This window comes from Blennius ocellaris (assembly GCF_963422515.1).
Source record: "Blennius ocellaris genome assembly, chromosome: 13".
Lineage (NCBI taxonomy): Eukaryota > Metazoa > Chordata > Actinopteri > Blenniiformes > Blenniidae > Blennius > Blennius ocellaris.
Genome location: NC_137662.1, coordinates 18,989,360 through 19,007,504, shown reverse-complemented (window position 1 = coordinate 19,007,504; position 18,145 = coordinate 18,989,360). Strand labels below are relative to the sequence as shown.

Sequence of the window (18,145 nt, the reverse complement as noted above, 5' to 3'; positions counted from 1 at the left end):
TATGTGATATATAGAACAGAAAGAGGGGAAAAAATGGGCGATTTATTGGTTAGATAGGCGTATTCTTTTCCATGCACAAAAGAAATATTGGATAGTAATGTAGGGATCAAGTCACATCATGACATTGTTTGGAGGCTAGGTGTTCAAATATGTAAGTCATCTTTCGTTGGTGGCCCACTAGGTTTTCAATAGATCATTCAATGCAAATATGTGTGGGAAATTGTGAAAGTTGCCACATGAATATGTCAATGAACGCGGCGTAATTTGTACTTCCTCAAGCAGGGCAGCAAGATGAAGAAGCAGAGGGAGAGCCGGTGCACTCAGAAGACCATCTCATTGCTGAGCCCCCTGGGGACGATCCAAGTCAGTGGATGTGAGAATGGTGTGCACACCATCCAGATCCTAATGGATGTCGCACCTGCTGAAAGGTACTGTACAACAGCCGAGCCGGTGACGTGATAAACAAAGGTGTGAAATTTACAGGCAGACAGAATCCACTCCTGTGATGGAGTGCCACCATTCCTCATTGGAAGCAGGGCATTTTTGTAGATCCCACAAGAAATATCCTGGAGAAAGTTGGGCAAATATGAGCAGGCACGAGAAATATGAGGGGCACTAGAATACAGTTGGGCTTGAAATTAGATTTCTGATGGCATGTGGTTGTGATTCTTCCCGCAGTATATTTGAAATTTCAGAAAAATAACTTGTTTATTACCCACGGGGGAGTTGATTAGACCTGATGTCTGTAGGGTCAGCAAAGGCCATGGGGAGCACGGACTGTTCTCTCTTGTTTATTTATGTTTCCTTCAAGTTGTATGCAGCGGTTTTGGGTGTCGACTGACACTCGGAAATGTAATATGTGATTGCATTCCGTGGCCTCGCCATCCCTCAAAATTGTCAGAAGGTTGCCGGTCTTAGTGAAGCGATTGAAACTGATTAAAGTCAGCGCTAATAAGTCCTTCTCCCTTATTTGTACAGGTCCACATCCTACAGCTCAGATTAGTTTTGATTAGATTGAAATTAAATATCCATGTATCGCAGATTCACATTTGATAAACTCGAATGGTTTGGGAAATTAAACCATTTCCAAATGCACCCAGATAGGAAGTTATCCTTTTGAAAATGTATGTTCAGATTCTAATTTATGGAAACCCATTAATGACCTTGTATATTATACCTCAACATGTGTTTCCTTCCTGACTGTCTGCTATTTCCTAAAATTCATCAAGCAGGAAAAACATTCCACTTGTTGTTAATGAGTTGAAGTCAGAAAATTAATAATATGGAATTTTGATTATGGAAGATGTCCTGTAACCATGCGCAAGCACCTTTCTCCATCTCCTTGTGAACGGGGTTTAATTTGTGTGTTCAGGTTCAGTAGGAATATGCAAATGAATTTAATGATTCGCATCACTAGATCATTTCTCAGTTTAATATCATTTGCTATGTCGGTCATAAGCGAAGCTTTGATTTCATCACTGTCTGTATGTTCCGAAAGGTGTGAGCAAGAAATCATTAGCGAGGATGTTTAGATTTTTATCAGGACCAGTTGAATATGTTGTTATTGTCACAGGATGGGAGAACTAGAGCCGCCACAGATATATGGAGTAACGCAATGTAAACAGGCATTAAGGGAGGCGAGATAAAGTGACAAAATACAGGCTTATCTTTGCAACGGGCTTTACATGTAGATCTCACAAAAGCCTGCCTGTAGCAGTAATAGTTCAGATCAGGCATTTCCATTGATTTATTTATGACATACTAAACAAGGCTCTTTTCAGCTTGGGATGTGGTGTGGCGCCGGCTTAGGAAGTCAGTGTGATAAATGATCTCTAAGAGTATATTTTGGATAAGGGAAATAGATAACGGCCATGCATAACATACAGAGACAGACCTACAGCAGATATTTGTGAGTGTGCCAGAGCATCGGAGGCTTTATGTGGACCGCCTGTGCCCCCCCCACCCCCCACCCCCCCTTTTTCACAATCACTATTGGTTGGTGTTGAACAGCTGGTGCAGCAACAAAAGCATTTGTGGCATTGATAGATAGTTATTGATAAATGCCATTATAGCTACATAAACGCCCTTGAAGTATTGCTTACCCACCATGACCGTCAGCTCTTTCTAATAGAAACGTCTCAAGCCCCTTTTGCTTCCTAACTGATCTTAGGAACATTTCCTGAAATCAACCTCCTCTGCCAGTCTAACGACAGCCCTGAAGGCACCATCAGATGAACAAATTCATTACATCTCAACAACCCCTGTTGGGGCCCAACGCACCAGCCTCCCTGTTAACCAGTTTTTCCCCCCTTTTTAGTTTTTAGCATGGCTCCGGCGTTCACAGAAAAATGATACACATTTTGTTTACAGGAGATTACTATTATCTGAAATATGATGCTTCTTGCCTCTTTCACACGGCGCACAGACACATAATACAGAGGAAATCATAGAGCACTTTTTTATTAGGGTGAAAAATGAAAAAAGGGCTGGACTCCTGCCCCGAGACATTTTGTGAGCATATTATTTTACAATGCTTTGATCAATTTGTCTGTCAAGCTGGCTGAGATGTGGGGGAGCAGGGAAAAAGCAATTTAGCTTGTGAGGTCCTCAATAGAAATGTACTACAGGAGCCTGTGCATGACATGTTGCATTAGAACCTGAGTAGCCTTTATTGCCTGATAATGTCGCAAGGCAATGCTGATATCAATCACCCTTTAACAGCCGGTGTGATGTGTTTTTATGAAGGTAAAAAAAAAAAAAGGAAAAAAAGAATAATGCATGAAGTATTTCTTAGAAAATAATTGATTTAATTCGTAGCTGAGGGATTTCTACTTTTAACAACATAAAAATATTGTGTTGGTGGGGTGAAAAAAAGCAGGCACAAAATGTGCTAGAAGCTAAAAATTGTTAAGAACAAGCTCTTTGCATATGCTCCTATAGAAAAGTGTAATTAATTTTACACGGATAAACATTCTGTCTCATTTGCATATAGATATAAACAATATATTTGTGCATCTGAATTCCCAGCACACTTGGGTCACGTGATCTGCCTAAAATCCTAAGTGGCTAAAACCAAAAATTATCATTACACTTCCCAGGCCATAAATCCCCCTTTTTTTTTCTGACACAAAGCCTTATAAATCTGTGTCTGATTTTTCACATTGCACATTGTTTTTAGTTAATGATTTTCATCTGTTTGTTGTTGCTGTGATAGCGGGGAAATGTACCATATGCTCCGGCAAAAGACAAATGATTAGCAAATGAAATTCTGGACAGCTGTCTGACTGAAAGCGTTTGGTTGATAGCATTCTGCTACCATAATTAGCTTAAGCTTTGGGTTAATTAACTTTCTACCTGGATATGCATAATAATAGCATTCTGCAGAAAGCCAAGGAGCTTCCACTATATCAGCAGCGAAGGCTGGCGTTTTATTTTGTATTTCGGCTGCATATTTCAATTTCAAGAGGCGATTTAGCTCGGGAGCATCGTCAAATATTGTAGATTTTACTCCCCAAGCCAGATAATTCTGAAACAATAGGGGTGTATTATGTGGCAGAAATGCCATTTCTGAATGTAATTAAAGCGGATGAAAGCAATCACCGATTTTTAAACGCTTTTGTCTAGCACGAGGCCTACTTGTAAAAAAAATACCCATCAAGAGGAGAAAAGAGGCAAGAGAACCCCCAAGTCCTTATATAAGAGGCCTTTGAGACTGAAGTGAAGTACAACAGTAATTAGTCTTTTGTATGAATTTGCCGGCCATGGTCATGATTAGTTAAGCATATGAGAGGACTGCAGGACTGTATTGCTCTTAAGGAGGAGGGTGTTAAAGTCTATTTATCACCAGTTATCCTCACAGCTTTCCATTATCACTGACAACACTGGATGGGGCCTGAGAACAGCCTAATTGTTCTGAGGTGGAGTGTTTTTGTGTCAAACCCGTCACCCCAGTCACATTGGCATTCATAAGCAGCCAGACATTTTCCATCTATCTAGCCCTAATACCCAAGCTGTCACAACAGCTTTTACACACTACCAACGCTAGTGTGAAATATCTGAGGTGATGCATTTATCGTTTTTCTCACACTCGTGTAGTGTTGTGAATCAATGTCCTGGTTCACACTGAATTGCAGTATGGTAAAATGTGTTCCCGGTTTGGGGCCTGTTTACATGATGTGCTCACACACCGGGAACCATAACAGCAAGTTGTTGGTTTGTTTGTTTTTTTGTTTTTTCTTCTTATTTTTTTCTCTTCCATTTGCCTACAATAATTTCTGTTCTCTCCCTCCACCTTTCCTTTTCTGGCTCTATCATATTTATTCCAACATATCATTTGAAGCAAATAAAATTATCATTATGCTTGCATGTGCATTGTTATATATAAACAGAAATCTGTGCAAAATTAACTGCTTACATTTGTAACTAAAATGCTTTGTCATACAAACAGTGAGATATTGAGTGAAATCATCAATAAAGCAACGGGGAGACTTTTGGACGCAGTCCCTTTAGAGATCATATGAATAATTCATTGGGTAATGATATTCAGATAATTTCTATTCTATTTTTTGCCACGGCCTTAGAATATTGTTTTGCATGTTGTGAAGTGTAGTACTCAGCTGCGTATTCATTAAGGTGCTGCTCCCACTGGCCCCTGGACCCATCTGTGCTCTATGTTTATGCCTCCGTCTCCCGGGACCGTCCCAATCAGGCTGCATGTGCCATTTCCTGTGTAAACCAACACCTGTGTAACACACTACCTGTAAACCGCCCCACGCAGACGAGACGCTGACATTCACTGGGAGGGGAAATCTTGCGAATGTTGGGGTTTTTAATGCGGAACCTCCAGGGGTGAGGTCCGGGAGCTGAGCGAGAGTTACTGCTCACTGTGGAGATGCAGCTAAAAGCAGCTCCTCTGGTTTTGTTTTGTCCCTCTCCTCCTCCTCCGCCTCCTCCTCCTCCTCCCCCTCCTCCTCCTCCACCCTTCTTCTCTGCTGTCGACTGGGAAGTTTTAAGTTTTTCCAGCGTGAGCTTGTGCTAGTTTGTTTTCCGAACTTGATTGGATTCTATATCTGCAACATGCAGAAGTGTACAGTGTGTGACATACTAAGGCAATATGCAGAGAGATGATTCTGCTCTGACATCTTGGAGAGGAGTACGAGTCAATTATGCCCAAGTGTTGTTCTTGCTTATCTTCCTGCGGCACCAAACAAGGATTTAGTCAAGGATTTAGGGGTGAGGGGGCGGTGGTGGGGATCATGGTAAGCGGTTCACAACAAAACACTCAAAACTCTTGGGAGAGGGCACTGATTTAAAAATAAATTACAGAAGACGAAGCGCTAACACTCAAGGGCCCTCAGCAGTGCTGGCGTACACAGGTGAAGATTAGCCTCCTCGCTAATCAGAGGAACAAGGCAGTAATTTGCTCTGAACACAGACAGTAATTAGGACTTGGTGACACTGGATTCCCATAATGCCTTTGTGCTTGATGTGGTCAAATTTTGACAGAGGCTATCCATGCAGGGTCACTGTCCCCCCAGTCTCTCGGCCCTCTTCAGTTGAGGCTCTAAAAGGTCCCTGCAGTTACAGGGGATCCCTAATGTACTTTATGCCTCCCTCACTGGCTCCTTACCATTCGGGTAATTGGAATCTCTTACTGTGGCACTTGAGAATAGAGGCTAAAAACGCTATTTGAAACTGCTCAGTAGTCTGTTGTAGATAAACATTGCTGCGTCGGGGTGTGGATACACTACATAATGGAGTAAGAGTTAAGGCTCTGGTAATACATGCCTTCACTGACTCCTGTGGCTAGCCAGTTGGGAGAAGACCTAATTGTTGTGTGCTTTGTTGCCTACGCCGCAGTATTTTACCACCACCTTTATGTATTGGATTGAGTGTTGCGGCCTCTTCGGTGGACATTCGCTAATAAGAGTTGCTGGATATCTAGAGAGCAGTTTATCCAGCCCAGTTGTTTTTATTCTGAAACCGCGGAGCACAAAACGCACACCTCGCAACAGAATAGAAAGCGTTCCTTGCAGCTCACCAGTCCAAAGGCTCCCGACTTTAGTGCTGCAGTCGCTAGATAGGCATCTGAATGATCTTCAAATGGTTGAACGAGCTGCATTGAGCAAGTGGCTTACAATTGTATCACAGCCTTTGGCTCGGAAACCATCAGGATCTTGACATTCATAGAGACATGCTGTATTTTTTCCCCCCTTTTTAGACAGTCATTTTAGGCTTTTTTCATGCTCTCTTGAGTCTTTGACGTCTCTGAGTTAAGTATCTGCAGCTATAAGGCTGAGGAAAATATTGGACTTCTCTTGGCCTTTTCTATTTCATCCTCTGACCCGCCATGTTACCCATGATCGGTGAAGGAGAACTCTGGCAGGCTGTGTCAAAAGTGACAGCCGATCGAGTCAGGATGAGCGCCATCACGCTTCACAGAATGGAGGCATGAGTTCTGAGTTTTTCCCCTTTTTGAGCAATATACCATTACACCCTTCGCCAGATTCCTTTCAATTAGATCCTGTGGTTAACCTGTTCCATTCTTACGTCTGCGGCTGATAGAAAAAGTCCCACTGAAGTCTTGTGCAACTGGAGATACCGAATATGCCGGAGGAAATTGACAAATTTAATGCCGGCTACTCTCTTTCTTTCTTTGTCTCCTCTGATTGTTTCTTCCACTATGAATGAAATAACCTCCAACATTATATAAATGCTCAATTCATTCTTTATATTAGAGTTGGAAAATAGGTAGAACTCCAAATGACTCCCACTTTACGCAACAATGATTTATGGTAATTGGAAATTGATTGTGACAGGAGCACAATATTAGAAATTTTCTCAAATCACAATCTTCTATCAGGGGAAATATTCTTTTTAGTGCAGCAGATCCGTGGCTAGTTTGGAATTAGTTTCTTATTTCCTCACCTGTGATGAAATAGTAAATGGCTGAAGGACAGTGGGAAAATATGATTTATGTACTCCAAAGATAATAAGAGAACAATCCTGCCTTAACCTGATTTGAAATGTTTAGTCAAACTTAAACACACTTGCTACACTCTGTTATTGAAAAAAAAAAACCCTCTTTAATATCACTACTAATTATAATTCTTGGTTTTTATACTGGGGATGGCAGTTACTTTAGGACAATATAAAGATTGTTCCTCCTTCGAGAGTGTCTTTGTAATTAGCCCGACATTTATTACACATCTCTAATCTCTCGTTTGAAGGGCACAGTTTCTAATGTGCCAGTCTGGACTCCATAAAGATCATATGATGCTGCTTGATTTCGGATTCACTGAAGCGACTGGAAATGTTGCCAGAGCAGGAGCTACATCTCCACTGCCCACATGCTCTTTAAAAAACAATCCCCCATTGCACCTAGAGGTGACAGACTTCAGCCCGACTGATGTTGTTACCCCGTTTATTTATTTATTTTCCCTGTTGTTTTCCAGCCATAACATGTACTGCATTGCATTAACTTTTACTACTGTCAGTGTTGTATCACTCCAACACCTTTACAGCGGCGGGAGGGGGGGCATCCATAAACTAAAGGGAGAGGAAAAATTAGCCACGGTGACAAGTCTGAAGTGCAAGCAAGAGGTCAAAGGTGGCGAGCCTTAAGCAAAGGTGCACTAGCCTTTGTCCGGTAGATTGTAAGGGCCTGCGGGTCCAACAGGAACATTTCCACACACAATATCCCCGAGCTGTCAGTGTGCAGCGGCTGGAACATCCTCTCAGAGAGAAAGGGGGGGGGGGGGGGGTTGTGTGGAAGGGTTGAGGAGGCGGCAGTGGAGGTGGTGGGTGGATGCGTGTTGGATGGGGGTGGGAGGGTGGGGGGGGGTGGGGGGGGGGGTGTAGAGAGGGAACAGTGGCCTGAAGATCCTTGCAGAGAGAAAGAGAGGTGGGGGGACGGAGGGTGGGTGTTGGGGTGTTGGTGGTGGGGAGCCAAAAGAGCTGGAGTGGGAGGATAGAGAAATAGAGGGGGGGGGGCTGGGTGAGGAGGGAGCGCTGTAGAGGTGTGGGGGGGGGTAGAAAGGAGAGACAATGACAAGTAGGGGCTGGCTGGGCACTCACCCATGCCGACAGAGATTGCCATGAGCCATGGCCATTGTTTGAGCGGGTCTCAGCACAGAACCCGCTGGTGGGTTTCCGAGTTTTCAGCACTCAACTATAAACTGCTGTGTGGTTTATTTAGAACTGAGAGTATTTACACCTTTTACTGTATTTACACCCACTGTTAAACGGCACCCAGGAGATTTTCATCACACGGCCACAAACTAGCAGGCAGAGCAGTTCTCTGAAAACTGACCCGCTCAGTCATAACACTCCAGTAAACCTCAGCTTCACATGTCCAATATAAAACGTTGCTCAAACTGTGACCTGCAGAAGTGTAAAAACACTTTAGGGCCGTGTTGTTACAGCAGGCGGGAGAGAGATGGTCTGTGTGTTTAACAAAGTAAATGTCTATTATTAATACCATACAGGATAAGCCAATTTTGAAAAAAGGGGCACTTAAATGGTGATATTATTTATTTATAAGTCCTGTACACCAGTTAATGGAATTGGCGGGCCTGCTTTAGATCCACAACACAGCTTGAGGTCCACTTTGGAGTAATGCACATGCTAAGAGAGGACCTTCCCAGTAGGGTCTTTAAGTGTCAAATATGGGTCAGTCTGCTTGCATTGACCTAGGGGGTGGTCAGCAGCAGAGAGAAATTCAGCTGTTAAGTGATGCCAACTCAACCATCGGCAAATTCCTCCAAGCATCTACTCATGCTAAGATGCACGTCCAAGTGCAGTGCTTTGCTGGCCAGCGTTGCTCTGGCCAAAAAAATCAATTTATTCTTGTCATGAACTATAAACTAGACCCAAGCAGAGTTGAAACTGTTGTTAACGCTGTGCTCTTAACTTTCTCTGACTACTTCTGAAAACTATTTTTTTTTTTTTTTGTAAAAGGCTTGTTTTGCTTCCCCCCCAAGTTCTTTGAAATAAAGCATTAGTGGTGTTCCTCTTGACCTGACAGTGTTTTCTTTCATACTCCGTCATGCTGCACTCCATATAAATGTACATATACTGTAACGAATGTCCGGATTACAGTCTTTATGTTCTCCCCCGAACTTCCACTCAGCCTTTAAATACTCCGTGTACCCGGGTGCCAGGCACACCGGCGAAATGCATACGTTTAAATTTTAAACACGTCTTTATTCACAACTTTAGTTTCACTCTGCAAATTATGTCATCTCGCATCTGTGTCACTGGTGGCATGTTATTACACTCCTGTGACATATTTTAGCACCGTTCAACCAAGAATTGGGTATTATGATTGCTCCTCTGATCCCCGCCTCACCTCCCCATCCTGCCTTATATCCCTCACAGGAGCGGCGAGGCCCCCCTGAGCTGTGTGGTCAACGATAGCCCGGCAGAAACGAGCCCCGAGTTGCAGCGCTGCGTTGAATGGCTCCAGGCGTACTTCAGTGAGCCGCAGACCACTGGGAGTCTCCCGCTCCCTGCCTTTCACCACCCCGCCCTGCAAGGAGGTCTGTCATGGATAAATATTTGCAGAGCCATGACTGGGATCAGGCTTTCACTCTTAATTGTCAGTTACATCACTTACACTCACTGGCTCACTGTGTTATAATGAAGTATTTTATGGCTGAGAGAGAGGGAGAGAGAGGGCGAGCGAGCCAGAGCGGAGGAAAAGTGAGTGAGTGGGTGAGCGAAGGAGAGAGAACAGAACACAGAGCTGTAACTTGGTTCAGTAATCTGTGGCAGCTCTTACCACGCGTGTTAGTCTTGGCAAGCTTTTCCATGATTCTTGGCACATTCTTTGAAACTGATCGAATTCCACTCTTGACATTTTCAGACAGGAAGCTTTTTTTTTCTTTTCTTTTTTCTTTTTTTTTTTTTTTTTTAATGAGAACATGTGAATGGTGGTAAAGTTTGAATGAGCTTATTGTTGGCTTGACCAGTCACCTAGGGCGAGTAAAAATGAAAGCACCCCAAAAATGGACAATTAGTGTCCTTTCAACTGGTCGCTGTGGCTGCGGAGTGAATGATTGAGGGCACTGAGGGGAAAAAAAAAAAAAAAAAACGAGGAATTAATTATCCTTGGTGTTTTTGTTTCAAGGAAACAAACAACGCTGTAGCCTGACGGCTTTTTTTTTCCCCCTCCCAGTTTTTATTTTTTATTTTTTATCATCAACATAAATTCCTGCCATTTTCAAAACAATTACAGACTATTTCTTTGTCACTCTGAGATGCATATTGCATGTTAACTTAAAGATTTTTCAGAAGTGCTTATTTAGACCTAGAAGCACACCTACACAGGGATAAAAAATTTTTTTTTTTTTTTAAAGTACCTCTAATATATGCATTTAACAATTGTGCCTCTCTTCCCCTGCAATCAGGCCTTAGTTGCTCTCTAATTTCATGCAGATCTGCAGTGCTTGAGTGATGGCATTTTCAATGAGCAGGTACTCCGTGGAGACCCTGTATACAGCTATGAGTCCCACGCTCCCGCAAAGGCAATGCAGAAATACATCAGGACCAATTACGATATCAACTTTCAGTGTGATTCCCTTCGCCACCAAGTGCTTGTGTACCAGCCCCAGGCTCTTTCAAATCGCATCTCATCTGAAGTCTTTGGGGTTTTAATTAAATTTCAGGATAGATGGAATTCTTCATTAGTACCTGATCTGAATAGGTGATTGTGCTGTGTTCCACCTCTCTCCCTCGCCTGTTGTTTTGGGGCTCAGTAAATACAGGGTTTAGGCTTGGATTGCTCTCAGTAGTCGGAACCATAGGCCATCCCAGTATAAAAATGTTAAATGTGAGCATCAAGAGTATTTGTCTTTTGAGGGAGACGAGAAGCAGGCTTTTTTTTTTTTTTTTCCCCTTTTCTTGTTAATTCACAAATATTAAGAATTATTATTTCTTTTTGCCTTCCTGCCTTACAGAATCCTGCTCGATTTAGTCAGCCTCTGCCTGTCTGAGGAAAGCAAAAGAGAAAAAAAAAAAAAAAATACAAGTTTAATCAGGTCATTACAATCTGTGACAACCAACTTTTGTTTGCACAGTTATCTTGTGGGAAAACCTGAACGCGACAGCGCTCTTGCAGCACTTGTCATGTAATATTGAGTTGTGACCTTCACTTGAAGTGTTGCCATGTTTATTTACACATTTCTGACAAAACAAGCCACTTTTCATATTAGCTGTCACGATATACCTGCGAAACAAGGGGTGACATGAAAGGAGATGCAAGGTGCAGCTCGCTATAGTGTCTTTTGACTGATTGTCATGCGCAACATCACACGCAAGTTTTTTTTTATTTATTTATTTTTTGGTCGACAGGGGCGAGGGGATGGCGAGTGCGGCGCGCGTGTTCTGCTCCGTTAGCGGGGCGCGTGTGTTTGTGTGCTCGTGCACTCTCGTTGGCTCCCTCGGAAAAACACAGACTGCCAACGTGGGTTCTTAAAACGATGCATATTCTTATCTCATTAATTATACATCCATATGTAACAGACGAGAGGATCTTAGTCTCGGTAAGCGGCACGGGGAATGTGCGGGGAGGGGGGGGGCCACGCGAAGGGGGGGAAGGGCGCTCTTCAAAGCCCCAATGACTGTGTTCCTGCAGGAGCTTGAACCTCCCCCTGTGCACAGCGCAGGGCGAGATGAGACACTCACCAGGACTCGCCCCTGTGATGTGGAGAGGAATTAGGGAAATGAACGTTTTCAGAATATCGAATAATCAGAGAATCATCAGCACCCCGTCAGCCTTCAAAAGTATGGATCCCTCAAGACTCAAGAGACACTTTGACTGGGAGTCAAAGTCTTTCCTCCCATTAGACACAAAGGATAATGAGGTAGCTGCATATCCACTATTGTCTTTTTATTCTCACAACCATGTACTGAGGTGACTGTCAGCTGGAAGTCATCGCCCCAAATCTATCATTAGCAGGACTGATGGAAATCAGTTTATTGTTTCCTGTGGGTTTTTTTTTTTCCACCCCCCCCCCCCAAGCTTTGAAATTGCTCTCATACAAAAAATTATGAGCAAATCAATCATACATGTCAATATCCTCGTAATCACTATATGCGATCGATTTTTCTCTGGCTCAATCTATCTCCGCCTCTGCAGCGGCCCTCTCACCTGGCCTCATGGTAGGTAATGACCTGTGACATAATTATGGGATGTCTGTAAACATGTAAGTGGTTCCTCTCAAGTTTTATTTAAACAATTGACACCAGTGCACCCCGATCTAAAGAGGGTCCTGACCCCAGACACACCGTATTAGGCTCTTTATGAAGTATGGGGCTAGGGGACTGCTCTCCAAATCATTGCTGGTCGCCCCGAGTGACCCACATGAAGTCTCTGTCACTAACACTGATGAGGGCAAAGTTCTTTAACCTCTGCGCTTGGCCAGATAAAAGCAAAGACACTTGTTTTTTTGTCCAGAACTGCTGGAGACGTGAAAGCTTCCAGGAGAAACAGCTGCTCAGGATTTGTAAAAGGTGTAAACAGCGCCGTGGCTTGTTGCGCTCGGTCTGTTTGTAGGCAAAAGTGCTCAGCGGCTCCTGCTGGTGTGACTACCGACTCCGGTTGTTTGTCAATAACGTGCGCATCAACCGGGATTTGTCCCAGCCACAGTCTGGGCAAGTTGTCACCGCACCCACCAGCGACAGAGTGATATCAATATGTATCGCGCACATCATGTGGCCAAATCCGAGCTTTGTGAGGGAGAGCGATGCATAAAAGAAATTCCAGGGGTGTATCTTATCTCCTCATAACATTAAGTCTGTCTGCGTAAGAGCCCGTCATCTCGTTGACAGCGTGATTATTACCTGAAAAATTATTAAACAGTACCTACGGGCCTTGTTCAAGACAAAGAACTCACATGGGTGCGCATCAATCAAATGTATCCCCTTTAGGTTTTACACTTATTCCCCCCAGTTTAGGCAAATTGCCTTGTTCGCGTGGCTTTGTGTAGCAGAGAGTGACTATAAGGTAGCGAGGGAGCCTGGGGAGCAAAGGATGTTCACTCTGTAGAAGAGAGACAGGGGTGTGACATGTTTTCACACAATGCCAATTTAGAGGGATTTCACATAGATCACTTGTCATGTGCTCTCTTAGACCATATAAATGAGAGAGAATGGGAGATCACTAATTGAATTTTCATGACTGAGTACATGTATATACTAGAAGAATTTCACCCCCTCTTGATAACGAGACTATTGTTCCCATTTTTGTTCTCCGTGCAAGAAAAGTGTTTTTCTTCTCTCTCTCTTTCTCTGTCTCTTTGCAACACAAGTTCAGTGCATCGGCGTCTTTAGGTTCCGAGATGCTTCAAATACTTTTCTTAAGCAATCAGAAGCTCGACAAACATGCTTCTCACTCACTGCCTGGTAATCCAGAAAAAAAAAAGATAATGCTACTGCTAAAGTGCTAATGAAATCAAAGCCGTTAATGTGGTCGGTTAAGCTGTGGATGATTTGAAGAATTCCGCCATTTAAGTGAAGATGATATAATGAATCTACTCTGAATAGAAAGCAATTAAAAGGACAAATTGGTCTGATTAACCTCAAAGTCATCCCACTGCCACAAATGGTGTGCAACATTCAAATTATTATTATTAAAAATCTGGAGCAGATTTGCAGTCTTTTTGGCCTCTCTTAATCCTTTTAAATGAAGGAGCGAACTTTTTTAATTTTAGCTGTGACCTTTCAAAGCATAACCTAGATTTTTCTGCCATAGGAATAATTTTCTCACGTCAGTTTCTGTAGCATGTTAATGTTAGTTCTAAGGTCAAATTGAGGGACTTCCATGTATTTAGTTGTTTAATGAGTATTGCAAGAGGAAGAAAAAAAAAAGAGAGGATCACACGGAGCAAGATTATTCTGGTTTTTAATGGTGAAACATGCTTTTTTTTTTTTTTGAAGGAAAAAAAAAACTTGATCTTATTTCAAAACTCTTCTAAAAGAGTACAATCCATGTTCAAAGTGTCATCAGACAGGGAACTCTCTCTGTTCTCTCCTTCCTCCCTGTCCCTCTCACAGACGCGTTCACCAGCCACGTGCTGCAGGTACTTCTGAAGGACGTGAAGTTTGGAGACACCGTCTCGTACAAACGCCTCGCCGAGATGGCGGGAAACCCCAGAGCGGTGCGTGCGGTGGGAGGGGCGATGAGGAGGAACCCGGTGAGTGTGGCTGACATTGATTGACGGGCTTCTGTCTTACTTACTTGATGTATTCACTCAGGGAAGGCGAGTGCTTTTGTCTTTAGCAAAGAGGTTGGTCAAAAATTAATTATGGGTAATAGATGGCAAGCCTTATGAATATTTCTGAAAACGATACTCCATCAACAGTCGTATATATAGACATTGTATTGATTTAATTATTGGGGGGGGGGGGGAAACCCGCAATTGACTATTAATTATCTAAATTGTTTTTTGAAAAAATAATAAAATAAGGATTTCGACTTCAACTTGAAATATGATGGTGGTAAATGTGTCTTAATAATTTATAAATCTGAAATGGTAAATGGATTTCACTCATGTAGCGCTTTTCAACTGCTTAAGCAGTCACAAAGTACTTTACATCATGAGTCACATTCACCCATTCACACACACATTCACACACTGAACTGAAGAAAAAAAAACCCGTATCTAATGAATGTATTTGGGATTACTACAAACAAGAAGAGTTGCAACATAAAAGATTTCATCATTTTCATTGTAAAATTGAATGGATGCGCAATATATCTGAATATAATATGCATGTTGTGTGAGATATGTATAAAATTGGGACATTTTTAATCATGATAAAGAGAATTACTTGATACTAAAAATACATTTAATAAAATACACAGTGCTCATGTAGTAAATGATTTGTTCTGTCCCATTTTCTGGAGGACCTTGAAGAAGCACTGCACACATACAAATAATGTCCGGTAGTTTAAAAAAAAAAAATTGTATTATTCTAAAGATAAATAAATAAACAAAAGATTTATTTATAAAACACATTCAAAAAAACTAAACTAAACTCCCCTGATGCGTGATATGTTATCTCAACTGTAGGTGTGTTCAATGTTCGATGGTGAAATAAACGCCCCCTCCGAGGAGCACCAGTCTACCTACAGCAGGATTTTAAGCCCACACCTTTTGTTCCTGTTCTCTCAAGTCTTTACTGTAGATGTTCACAGCAAATCTCCCAATTCTTTGTCGGAAACCTGGCCCGCATCATTTTGCCCATGGATCCACTGTGTACAAAATGGAGGGCTAGAGGGCAAGTGGTGTGTCTTCTTTTGATCAAACCCTTTGATCAAAAGCCTGTTTAACTCTGCCCATGTAGTGCTGTGGGCACCACCGGTGTGCTCTGCGAGGCAGAGAGCACTTCTTCGTGTACAGCAAGTACAGCCAGCGAGAGGTCCTCCCTCCTATGTGCAGCGAAATACCGTGTGTACATCCTCCTCTCAGCGCTGTGTTGCGTTTTCCAGGCCGTAGTGATTGATTCACAAAACTGGGAAAATAATTACGATAAATCACCGAAAATTACTTTTGTGTGTGTGTGTGTTTTGTTTTGTTTTTAAATAAATAAGCACTACATTCTCTGTGTAGTTAATATATCGCATTAGCCAATGGTGTCGCTGCTGGATGGCTGTAAAATACCTCTCGGTCTCGTGTCTTCCAGACATTTCATTGCTTTGGTCGGTGAGGCTGAGAGCCTGAGCCCCCAGCCCCTGATACAGAGTCCGATTGTCAGTGTCAATTACTTGTCAGTAGCACTGCTTCCACTCGGGCTTCAGCTGTGAAAAGCTCAGTGTGCTCAATCGATCCTCGCCTCTCTGTGGCACTTCTTCTTCACCAGGATTTGAGTATTGATAAGCCTGGTGTAGTGCTCTTTCTCCCCCCCCCCCCCCCCCCCAAGTGAAGAAGCAGATCCGAAGGCCTTGAGGGTACCCTGCTCTCCCTCCAAACCCGGGGAACAATATTGATCCGAATACTGGAGCAGTATTTCTCTGTCTGCAAGGTTAATCTGGGGCTCGGAAAGTTTTATTGCTGTTGATATGGGAGCGGGTTTAATGATGGATTTGAACTGAAACACACCGCATGTCCAACTTTCATATAAAAGGCTGGAGGCGCTGCCATCAAGTCGGGGTAAATCTTTCAAATTGGAGAAAATACAGTCGCAACGCAGCTGTGATGCGTTCCTGTTTAGAATAAGCGAGAATAAAAACGAGGGCAACAGGAAAAAAAAAAATATTTGAAAAGGAATAATTGCTGTGATTCACTCCAACCGTTGCCACTCTTCTTGTTCTGAATTCACAATGATCGAAGTGTTTTAGGCTTGCTTGTTTAATCTTTCTCCAGCCATTTAGTTTACAAAGAACTCGGGACCCCCCTGGCAGTTGTCTGCAACAAGAGTAAACGCTCCACCGACTTCCTCTTTTTAATGATCACAGGGTTATCAGATCTTAATGTTGACACCCTCTCGATTGAATATTCATCCTGCTGGTGTTTTTGCCCATTAATTTTTGATTGCTTCTTTGCTTTTCACTATTAAAGAGTAAAAAACATTTATACCCAAAGACTGAGCCATCACCCTGAATGTGGATTTGTGCAGGATCAAACCAGACACTTCTGGTGTGGCACTTTGTTTTCAAGCAGCGCATGGATTAAAAAAATTAATAAATAAATACAAGTGCAACAAAAAGTGTAGTTCATATTTTCTGCACGTTGGTTCCTTTTAAGTCGCGCTGTTTAAGTGATAAATCAGAGCTTCTTTCATACATAATACATATCTACTATCAACACATCCCAACTATTCTGTTGCTGTGATGGTAAATGTCGACCTGAGAATAAGAAAACAGCTGATTTTTTTTTTTTTTAGCTCAAAACTGTACTTGTTTTCCTCAAATATTAGTTTTTTTTTTTCCTCTCGGGTTTCGTGGGAATTTGACATTTTGAAGTTTGAATGTTGCACACTGAAAATCACTTTTACGTACGGCACTCCACATGCTTCACAAAGTTGTCCGTTTAAAAAAATAAAAAACATGTATGTATGAGTATATATATATATGTGTGTGTGTGTATATATATATATATGTATATATTCCACATGTATTTATAAAGCTTTAAAAAAGTGTGGTTGTGTGCATGAGGAGATGTTTGTGGAACACTTGCAACAAGAAGTGCAGATGTTTTTTTCCTCTCCCTCCTGCCAGGTTCCTCTCCTCATTCCCTGCCACCGAGTCATTTCAAGCTCTGGACAGAGCGGGCCGTACATGAGCGGCAAGGGCGACCACCTCAAACAATGGCTGCTCACCCATGAGAGGCAGAGAGGGGAAGGCTAAAGCATGACAGAGTCCAACTGTCCTTCATTCAGCGCACACACACACACACGCACACACAAGGCCGGGATTATTTTTTTTATTTTTTTTTACATTTCTGAAGAACACAAAACAGGGCCATAAAGTTTAGCGTGCTTGGCAGACACCGTGGAACAACTGGAGTTACTTGTAAATATTCAATTTATACCCTTTTTTTTTTTTTTTTTTTTTTTTTAATCTAAGAATAGAGATGCTGCATAGTTAATGTGATACAGAGTTGTTGCAGAATTAGAATGTACAAAAATAACTTAAACAGAACAGTAGGAATTACAAACATATGCTCCCGTGGGTCTCCGTTGCGTTTGCCAGATAGTGCTGGAATGGTTTTTCTAAAGAATTATTATTCCCTTAAAAATATGTCTCTTGCATTGTTGTTGTTGTTGTTTTTTTCCTAAGCAGAATTAGTCTTTGTACCTCTCGTTGGTTTTTTAATTTCCTGCCAAGCGAATGCTTTGTTCAACATCCAGTGATAAAGGCTCTGAATTTTACGGCTACAAAGCTTTGTAGTGAAGCATTTGTTTTGTCTTCATTTAGATCTCATTGTTTGCTCTCGCCTTATAATCCACCTAGAGTGGAGATGTCTTATGTATTGTATACTGTACTTTTGTAGCATTCGACACGCCTAAATAAATACATCTCGAAATGACAAATCCTGGCTTTTCATCATTTTAATTGTATTTAATTTAGAAGCTGATTTTTCGTGTTGTATCCAGTCAGTTCAGCTCACAATTAATTATGCTGTATGTCTCTTCCCTGCTT

The 18,145-nt window shown here is 42.2% G+C and overlaps 1 protein-coding gene across 1 annotated transcript; it reads left to right on the top strand.

Moving 5' to 3' along the window:
• The first annotated feature begins 285 nt into the window (after positions 1-285).
• Positions 286-18,008, top strand: LOC308138536 (methylated-DNA--protein-cysteine methyltransferase-like). The gene is made up of 4 exons (XM_080507696.1): positions 286-428; positions 9,379-9,539; positions 14,056-14,195; positions 17,222-18,008. Exons 1-4 carry the CDS (start codon positions 292-294, stop codon positions 17,348-17,350), a joined length of 567 nt encoding a protein of 188 aa, XP_080363822.1. The 5' UTR covers positions 286-291; the 3' UTR covers positions 17,351-18,008.
• The last annotated feature ends 137 nt before the right edge of the window (positions 18,009-18,145 follow it).